The sequence below is a fragment of the Silene latifolia genome, chromosome 2 (genome assembly GCF_048544455.1).
Source record: "Silene latifolia isolate original U9 population chromosome 2, ASM4854445v1, whole genome shotgun sequence".
NCBI classification, from domain to species: domain Eukaryota; kingdom Viridiplantae; phylum Streptophyta; class Magnoliopsida; order Caryophyllales; family Caryophyllaceae; genus Silene; species Silene latifolia.
In genome coordinates, this window is record NC_133527.1 from 6153325 (window position 1) to 6164032 (window position 10708).

Below are 10708 nucleotides of genomic sequence, written 5' to 3' on the forward strand. Positions count from 1 at the left end.
CTGATCTCACTGATACAATTGATGTGCCCAGTACTGTTGATGATGGCTCCAACCTTGACACTGCTTGTGACAACAATGTTCTGGAAACCTGCATGCTAGGTGGTACCTCAGTTGGGACTGATGGGCAGGAGAGTGTCTTGATCATGGTTCCTGCTGGCTCAGAAGATGTAGGCCATCAGGATCCTGTTCAGGATGCTTCTCCCCCATCTCAGACTACTGAAATGCATCAAGAATGCAGCAGGGAAATGCAGTCTGAGACAACTCAAATAGCCTTGAAGAGAGTTTTCTCCTGTGATTCCAGAGACCAGCTTGTTATTCCACAGATTTTATGTCCTTCAACTAAACTTCAGAGCACTATAGTCCAAACTGCTTTGAAGAAGAATCATTCTGAGTTAGGGGATACTACAGCTAATACTATCCTGGGGCCCTGTGTGCTAGGTGGTACCTCAGTCAGCTCTGATGTACAGGAGGATGTCCTAGCAGTGAATAATCCTGCTCAGGTTACACTCCCCTTACTACAGGCTACTGAAATGCATCAAGAATGCAACAAGGTCAAACAGTTAGAGGATGCTCAAATAGCCTTGAAGAGAGCTTCCTCCTGTGATTCCAGGGATAAAAGGGATACTGAACACAATAATACTGAAACTGCTCACATTCTTGCTATTAAAGCTGAATTAAATAGGGAGCATGTAATGTTAGGGGATCCAAAACCTCCTGATAAAGCTTAATGAAAATATCTTCTTGGAACATCAGAGGTGGGAATGATCCCATCAGAGGTGCCCGATTTTCATTTTTTTACATGTGTATAGCTATTGTTTATTATTCTCAATTTCTCTTTCTTGTAGCTGCTTTGCCTGCCAGCTCTTAGAAAATGTCTTTCAATGTCGATGTTACTGTTAAGGGAGGAGATAAATCTAGCTTCTTTTAGTCTATCCCGAACTCAAGCTTTTCAGTGGCCTAGGTTGATGCTGGTTCTTGTTTAATGAATTATGTTTTTTTTTTGGGGTGGACCAGTGAATTGTTCCGTTTTCCGTCTCAACTATGAGCTTTGTTTGTTCAGTAACAAGCTGTTGCATGTGGGTATCATGTGCTAAATCCTGCTACCTCCTCTTCTTAATGGTGGATTCACCTCAGTTTTCTCCATTTTCTGTTGTCTAAACGAAACTACCCCCTTCTTCTTTTCTTCTAAATTACTCGTTTTTCAATGCAATGTTCAACTCAATTTTTAATCAGTCATTTATAAAATACTTCTTTGTGTTTTTAGTATAAGACTAAGGTTACTTACATCGGTCTCCTTCCTGTGCCATCGGCTGTAAATTTCGAGGCATTGTGGTAGTACTGTTCGATCAGTAAAATTATGGAATGGTGTTATTTGAAGTTGTTAAGCGTAAACATTTCATGAGCTGAGGTGATACAATCTGTCTTCCTTGTGACAGGTTAAAAAGCTCCAAAAAGCCTGTCTAAGAAATCCTGTGAAGGTGAGAATTTAGTATGGAATGACATACATGTATTTTTGCTAATATTATTATCTTTGCCTTTAATGACAAATTTTATTCTTTGCAGATTGAATCAGCTTCTAAATATTCTACTGTTGATACTCTAAAAGAGGAATTTTGTTTTATTCCTGCAAAATATAAGGTTTGTCATCCATGGTTTGATGATTTTCCTTTTTTCTAGGATGCACGGAGATTGAATTTACTTTTAAAATTTGCCTTTTAATTTCAAATTATAGAAATTCCTTCAAAAAACTTAATTTGAATCTATAAGGTAAACTTGAAGATGATAGAAGAGAGAAGACAGAAGGGTTGGGGGGGGGGGATAAATTTTCTAGAAATAATAGATTAGATTGGCTCACTTATCTAGACAAATCTATGCAAAATACATGATTAAAGATAATATTTGTAATTGTGAATCGACCTCAGAATATCTGAAAGTATTTGTGAATCGACCAATTAGTAAAAAATGGAAGGTATTTATGAATTGGATTGAGTACGTGTTTGGTAGTCTAAAGTCTAAGCGCTAAATATGGAAGTAATGCAAACATTTTGGACTTACTAGTTACTACGTATTATATACACTTCTTTACAAATTTTTACACACTTATAGTTACAAATTGGGACCTTCTATATGTTCACAGGATTGCTATCTTCTGTATCTTCTAATAGATCTATCTGGGAAGTCCATTGTTTTCACTGAAAAATGTGCTACAACTCAAGTTGTAGCGCTGATGCTCCGCAACCTTGGTTTAAAGGCTGTTCCTATAAATGGCGACATGACTCAGGTTTTCTTCAATTCCATCTTAAACTTAAATCTTTTCATTTCCAAGTGCAATATTGGTTGCTTGGCCTTTCCATCAGTGCCCCTTTTTCTCTGTTAACATAAAGTCTGAGTGGAGATTCTACACGCCCTTGATTTTAAACCTGATTTGTATGTTTCTTATATGGCAGGCAAAAAGGCTTGGAGTATTAAACATGTTCAAAGCTGGAAAATGCAATATTATCATCGCATCTAATGTACTCAGTCGAGGTGTTGATATACCTTTTGTTGATACGGTCATAAATTATGATATTCCATCTTCCAAGGTTAGTACATTGCCTCTTCCCTTCCCCTCTGGCTTGAGGACGGTGGGAGAGATCTACTCGTTTATAAACATATCATGGTATATGGAAGTAGAACGGATGAAATCTTATTTTTTTTTGGCTTGTGAGTATCTATGTGGTTAGAAGAAGTATGCATAGAGGGACAAGCTTCTCTTGGCTTGGTCCCTTCAGGCTTCAGAGCCTTGACACTTGACTGATAAAAACTTCACTTGGTGACCAATATATAATACAAATGTCACTTTGAAGGCAATTATTGTTTTACCTAGGATTGTGTGCATTAGTTTGGTACTTTGGTGTTTAATGGCAATTATGTGTTGCAGGATTATATGCATCGTGTAGGACGAACTGCTCGTGCTGGAAGAACTGGAGTTGCTATCTCATTAGTCAATCAGTATCAAGTTGATCGGTTTAAACATATAGAAAGCTTGCTAGGTTATTATTCTCCCCTGTATTACATTTTTATTTGTATGTGGTTGCGGCGGCACTCATCTATATCCTCTGTTCTACAGATAAGGAATTACCGATACATCCTACCAAGGAAGAGGAAGTGTTGGTTCTGCTTGAACGTGTTACTCGAGCAAAAAGAATTGCACACATGGTACGTATTCCTTGCATGAAATAGTGTTGGTATGTGAGTTGGTTTCTCATGTAGAACCGTCTCATATACAAGTGTACCATTTCATACTTTTCATTTAATCACATAGGTACAGCCGTACAGGGAGCTGGTCTCCTATAAGACGATTTCAGCATGTTCGGGATTGTTCATTTACTTCAATTACTGTTGCTATGCGTTGTTCTGCTGGTTGTCCATTTCTGCTTTCTAATGGCTGCTTGTTTATATCCTTACAGAAAATCAAGGGATCTGGAGGGAGGAAGAGGAAAGGTATGGGAGATGAAGAAGGGGAGGAAATTCGAAAATATTTGGACAAACAACATTCCAGAAAATCAAATAAGCATCAAAGAAGATGATGATACTCTTATTATCCTTTTTACCATCTTTTGTTTGACTCCCTTCTGGTGCGGACAAAAGATAGAACTTAACAATGGTTCATAGAATCCCAACCGCGCCCCTCCCTGCCCCCAGTTAGAGACGTCATTTAGTAACATAATTTATATCCTTACGGAAAAGAGCCTAAGACGGCATCAATTTGTGAATCCTTATAGTGACCTGTGAAGAGCTGAAGACAGAATGGTTTAATCATCTGGGATTGGGAGCATCATATTCTTCCTCTTTTTTCTTTCCAACAAGGAATCGACATTACATTGATGCTTTAGATTACGATCATTTTATACCGACATAAACTCATTCAGAATGAGTTGGTCTTGTATTATATTAGAATGAGACGGGTTTACCAAACCAAAAATATTATTGATACCGATTAGACGATTCCCGAACAGTTAACACCAAGTAAGATGAATACTGAAAAAAAAAATTGAACACAGATTTTATCACTCTTATTTTTAAAGTAATATTGAAATATTCATACAAGATTACTTGAGTAATAATGAGAACTTTTGCAACTTGGAAATTGGAATGATCAAATTATCTCCATCAACATGTGTTAATGAATTCAACAAACTGATCCATAAGTTCAGAAGCTTTGGGTGAGCTAGGGTTGAACAAGTGGAACACATGGCCTTCCCCTTCCGTCTCGATCACTTGTACTTCTCCTTTCCATCCACTCTTAACCAACAAGTCTTTGTAATGGAATCCCCTGTCCCTTAATGTATCTTGTTCCGCTACGAAAACCAATACCTTCTCTCCAGCCAGCTCCCCTAGCTCCGGATCCATGCCCGGGTTAATCCATGGATCGTCACACCCGGTAGTTCCCGGATGGGCTAACTTCCACATTTTATCAATCATCGATTCTGAATCATCTGATGTCTGTTTGGTCCCAGTAGTTGGATTCAACTTCTGGAGCTCGGACCCAATCCGGTCCTTACCCCAGAAGTAAGGGTGAACCAACACGAGTCCTTTCAGCGTAATTTTACCATCTGGGTTGTTACTCTTGGCTACTCGCTTAGCCATATGATGGGATATATTAGCCCCAGCACTGTCCCCGGCCAGGAAAACCCTGGCCGGGTCCACGTGCTGGCTGAGCCAAGGTTCAGCACCTGCCAAACCCGATCTGACCCACTCAAGTGCAGCCCACGAATCATCGTAGGCTGCAGGAAGAGGGTGTTCAGGTGCTCTCCTATAATTCACTGACACTATGATAATCTTAGCCTTAGAAGACAACACATTGAGATAACTGTGAAAAAGTGGAGATGCTGCAGTTTCCAAAACAAATCCACCTCCATGAAAATACACTAAAAGTGGCACTTTTTCATCAGATTCTACACACTGTGGCTTGTACAATCTTACTGAGACACCCGTCTCAGTCGAGATAACATCTTTCGATTCGACACCGGTTAGACTGTCAATGGATGGTGGGACTGACTGAGTGCCTAGGAACCTTTCAACTCTTCCATCTTTGTAGATTACTAACATTGGCCTGAAATCATGCAATAAATCTTCTTGGTTAATGCTTGCAGTTGCTTTCATTATTTCTTTCATTACTTCTTCCATCTTTGTAGATCACACAGTTTTCTCTCACACTCTTGGGTTTGTGGTGTTTCTAGATAAGCACATACATAAGCACCTTATCAATAGAAGATCAAAAATATCAAGGAAACACCTACACTAGTACTTGAGGTGGTAATCGGGTCAGTTGGGGTGGGTCATATCGAGTCAGCCTATCCTTTTGAATCTAAAAGAGTTTGGGTTGGGTCTTTATTCGGGTTGGGTTATTTTTGGTCAATTGATGTACCGGGTCGGATTGGGTTGGTCTAGTTACTTTATCACATTACTTCAAACTTTACTCCCCCGTCTCAGTGAATTGTTATCTATTCTATTTTTTGCACAAAGACAAAGTAAAGCAGTTCCAACTTTCGCGATGAGTGTTTTTAAATTGCCGGCTAATTTCTGTAACGAACTACGCTCACTTGTTTCGAACTTTTGGTGGGGTACGGATAATGGACGGAGAAAGATACCGTGGGTGGCGTGGTATAAAATGTGTCGGCCTAAACATCAGGGTGGCATGGGCTTTCGTGACTTCCATAAATTCAACCTGGCTCTCCTTGGAAAGCAAGCTTGGAGATTGATGACGGAGGATAGCTGCTTAATGGTGCGGGTTCTTAAGGGGAAATATTTTTATGGCCGGGACTTTATGAATGCTGATCTTGGGGCAAATCCTAGCTATACATGGCGAGGAATATGGGAGGCTAAAGAGGTGATCCGTTTAGGAGCAAGAAGGCGTGTAGGAGATGGCCTGAGCACACGAGTTTGGAGTGACCCGTGGGTCCTTGGCACGAGCTCTATGCGTATCATTTCACCGCGTGGAACTGCGAATGAGGACATGCGAGTGGCCGAGCTTCTTAACGTCGATGAGCAAGGATGGGACTCGGATAAGGTAAACAATCTGTTTCTTCCTTTTGAAAGCGCTCGAATTTTACAGATTTGCCTTAGTGACACGAGACCGTCTGATGATTGGTGTTGGGAGCAGGAGAAGTATGGGGAATACTCTGTGAGGTCAGCCTATCGGCTCTTGATGGCGGAGAGTCACAGGGAGGAGGCGGGCCAGTCGATTTTTGAGAAAGAGAAATGGCTTTGGGGTAAGATTTGGAAAACACCAGTCTTGCCGCGATTCAAAATGTTCTTCTAGCAGCTATGTAACGATGCTATAGCTACCCGGAAGAATATAGCAGCCCGTATGGAATTGACGGATAACTCTTGTCCTCGATGTGCAAACTGTGTGGAGACTTGTCTCCATGTGGTTCGGGATTGTGGGTGGGTGGAAGGAATTTGGGAGGAGCTGGGGGTGGATGTCTTACCGGGGTCGGGATGTGGGGAGGTGAGGGAGTGGGCTAAGACCGTTTTCAGAGGATCGGATATGAGGGAGTGTGGGGTATTCATGACGGGGTGTTGAGCCATTTGGGAGAAGCAAAATAAGGTTCTTTTTGATGGAGGTGAATGGCGGGGTGATGAGGTTGTTCGGAGGACGAGGGAGATCTTGTGGGAAATGGAAGGTGCGGTAGAGGGAAGGGAGAAGGGAGGGGGGAAGACGACACAGGAGGATGGTGGGGGGCAATGGGAAAGGCCAAGCGCGGGGTGGTGTAAAATTAATGTTGATGCGGGTGTGGCGGAGGGTATGGGGACGGGGTTGGGAGTGGTATGTCGGGATGACTCGGGTCGTGTGCTATGGGGGGTGGTTGTACAAGAGGCGCGCGTGGTTTCCCCGGAAATTGCTGAAGCGATGGCGGTTCTACAAGGCCTAAAAGAAGCTAAGCTTGCTGGAATTCCCTTTGTCGTGATCGAGAGCAACCGTCGAGGGGTGATCGAAGATTTGAAGAACCAACGGTCGGGAAGGAGTGAACTGTTTTTAATTTATCAGGATATTTTGCATCTTTGTACTTCGTTTAGTTCTATTTCTTTTACTTTTGTTCGTAGAAACTTCAATAGGGTGGCACATGGCCTTGCTCATTCCTTGCCATGGGTTACTGGTAGACGTAGATGGACTTCGGACTTCCCGGACTGGTTGTTATCTTTGGTTTGCGATGATTTGAAAGTAAGGAATTAACCCTTATGGGTTTTTATCAAAAATAAATAAAAAAATAAATAAAGAGTATGTCTACTTCTACACAGTCTACACACTAGCCCACTTGTCCATTACTTATCCAAAATAGAAATAAATAACAAATAAATAATACATACTAAAAAGGAAATAAATAACAAATGACCTGGATGGAAGGAGTATTAAATTTTGTTTTCTACCATTATTTTGTATAGTTAATTCGTTATTAAGTCAAACGTATATCACACATTAAATCATTTTCATTTTGATTAATATTAAGCCTTTTGTCGGGTCATTAATTTAATCAGTCAATATCTGGTCGGTTTCATATAGGGTCGGGTGGGGTCAAGTTCGGGTGGGTCACTGCTCATCGCGTCGTATTGGGTCAATATCTGGTCGGTTTCTTACCAAGTCCTTTATGTTAGAGATGACATTAAACTATCCGATGACAGTAATTTATTTGTAGTCACACTCTCATAATCTTGTGAAACTGGTTTTTATGAGCCATTGTTCATTTCATGACTTCATCTAAACTATTTGAGCAGCTGAGACAGTATTTTGATGAGTTCTGTTGTCAAATGTTGAAGACAGCATTTCCGTCTCATACAACGGTCGTAATAGGAATAAATATAGTTGGCCTCAACCAAAACCTTGAACCTGTGACCTTTGGTCACACTGACTCTGATGCTATGATAGATGAACCATCTCAACAAAAATCTTAAGGTGATGACTGAGCATCGACTAAAATGAATACTGAAAATAAAACTGAGAATGCGGATTTTATCACTGGTATTTCAACAGTATTATTGATACGATTATTGTCTAGTACAAGTTGAGCAATAATGAAAACTTTAACAACTTGGAATCATCAAGATGAGTTAATGAATTCAACAAAGTGATCCATAAGTTGAGCAGCTTTGGGTGATACAGTTTTGAACAAGTGGAACACATGGCCTTCCCCTTCCGTCTCAATCACTTGTACTTCTCCTTTCCACTCACTCTTAACCAACAAGTCTTTGTAATGGGCTCCCCTGTCCCTCAATAAATCATTTTCCGCGACAAAAACCAATACCTTCTCTCCAGCCAGCACGCTTAACTCAGGATCCATCTCGGGATTAAACAATGGGTCGTCAGACCCAGTCGTCCCAGGATAGGCTAACTTCCACAGTCTGTCGAACCTCGATTCTGAGGATGAATTCAACTTCTGGAGCTCGGACCCAATTCGGTCCTTACCCCAGAAGTAAGGGTGAACCAACACGAGTCCTTTCAGCGCAAATTTACCATCTGGGTTGTTACACTTGGCTATTCTCTTAGCCATATGGTGGGCTATATTAGCCCCAGCACTGTCCCCGGCCAGGAAAACCCTGGCCGGGTCAACGTGGGTGCTGAGCCAAGGCTCAGCACCCGCTAAACCCAACCTAACCCATTCAACAGCAGCCCACGAATCGTCGTAGGCTGCAGGAAGAGGGTGTTCAGGTGCTCTCCTGTAATCCACTGATACCACAATAACATTAGCCTTAGAAGATAAGACATTAAGATAATTGTGATACTCTGGAGATGTTGCAGTTTCCAGAATAAATGCACCACCATGAAAATACACTAAAAGTGGCACTTTTTCATTAGATTTTACACCCTGTGGCTTGTACAATCTTACTGAAACACCGGTCTCGGTCGAGATGACAACATCTTTCGATTCGACACCGGTGAGACTATCAATGGATGGTGGGATGGACTGTGTGCCTAGGAACCTTTCAACTCTTCCATCTTTGTAGATTACCAACCGTGGCCTGAAATCATGCAGTAAATCTTCTTTGTTAATGTTTGCAGTTGCTATCATTACTTCTTTCATTGCTTCTTCCATTTTTGTAGATGACAAATTCTAGATGTGGTGATTGTTATGACTATCCTCTTGTGTATATATAATACACATATAATAAGGACTAATCAAATGTTAAAATCTGATCAATAGAAAACCAAACAATCAATGATACACATGTTTGACCTTAATAGTAGCTAAGAAAATCAGATGACACCACCACATGGTTTTAGATCCGGTAAACGGGTTAATCGGGTTGGGTTTGGATCAAGTCCATATGAGTCTGATCATTTTTGGAACTGTAAAAAATCGAGTCATATTTTCGAGGCTATTAGTATCAAGTTTTTTAATGGATAATGGTCAATTTACAGCAATAAACATTAGCGAATGGTGATATTGGTGCGGGTCAATTCAGATTATGAGTCATGCTCGTGTATTCAATTTGGGTGTCTGGTCAGATACCCTGCATCACTTTATTGAAAGAATCATCGGATGGTATTTTATTGACTCAATACCCTGCATCACTTTTCTACCCATGTTGATATACTAAAATCACAAATTGAGTCAAATCTTCTTCATTTTCTAAGAATAAAATAAATGGCACCAATTTTCAAAGACGGATACTTTTCGTTACGAGTTGAAAATGGGTCAAATGTGATCCAACTAAGACAAAAATGTGACCTTTTAAGAAAAAGTTCAAACAACTTATAGCTTGTCAAGCAAATTTGTTTTTACACATTTTTGTTTGTAAATGTTATAAATGAGAATAATTTAAAATGAGAGTCTAAAATCATGCAAACTAATAACTTAATTTTTTTTTAGAGTTGGCAGCGAACATGTTGACCCGGTCAGGATTTTCCTGGCCAGGTACAGTGCTGGGGCTAACATAGCCCATCATAAGAGAATAGCCAAGAGTAACACCCCGGATACTAAAATCGTTCTGAAAGGACTCGTGTTGATTCACCCTTACTTTTGGGGGTAAGGACCGAATTGGGTATGAGCTCCAGAAGTTGAATTCATCCCCGGTTGAACTAACATCAGAACCGAGGTACGACTGAATGTGGAAGTTAGCCCATCCTGGGACGACTGAGTCTAACGACCCATTATTTAACCCAAGATGGATCCTGAGTTAAGCGTTCTGGCTGGAGAGAAGGTATCGGTTTATTGCTCAAGCTGTATTAGACAATAAAATCTATGTTGGCATTTGTATCAACAAATAGTGTCTTGTAAAACCGTCTCATGCTAATATAACGTAAGACTAACTCATCTAACTTTAATCGCTATAGGTACTCTTGAACCATGATAATATAATTATGACACCGTTTCATACGATAATAAAGATAACGTTAATAAAGATTAAAGTTGTTGGATTGGGTGCACATCATGGAGGATCTTATGATGATGATTGTCCCCCTGGCTTCAAGAAGATTTTCAATGTCAAAAAGTTCAAGAGGAAGTCCAAGTCTTCAGCAAAAGAGTTTAATCGCAAGAGCACTAAAGATTCAAAAAAAAAGTCGAGCAGGAAAGCGGAAGACCTATTCTTAAGAGACGAAATCGCAAATATGGCGGTAGTAAATTTGGAAGATAGCACTGAACCTTGGTCGGATGATGACTATGATAATGATAGGAGTATGGAAGAAAAAAAGACCAAGGATGTAGGTAAGTTGTTGGGCTTTGGG

At 40.5% G+C, this 10708-nt stretch overlaps 2 protein-coding genes across 2 annotated transcripts; both read right to left on the reverse strand.

Moving 5' to 3' along the window:
• Positions 1-4024: 4024 nt before the first annotated feature.
• On the reverse strand, positions 4025-5270 carry LOC141642127 (putative carboxylesterase 2). Its single transcript, XM_074450812.1, has one exon. The coding sequence runs from the start codon at positions 5167-5169 to the stop codon at positions 4153-4155; it is 1017 nt and encodes a 338-aa protein (XP_074306913.1). The 5' UTR covers positions 5170-5270; the 3' UTR covers positions 4025-4152.
• A 2755-nt stretch (positions 5271-8025) lies between these two features.
• Positions 8026-9220, reverse strand: LOC141642119 (putative carboxylesterase 2). The gene has a single exon (XM_074450804.1). It carries the CDS (start codon positions 9072-9074, stop codon positions 8082-8084), a length of 993 nt encoding a protein of 330 aa, XP_074306905.1. The 5' UTR covers positions 9075-9220; the 3' UTR covers positions 8026-8081.
• Positions 9221-10708: the final 1488 nt, after the last annotated feature.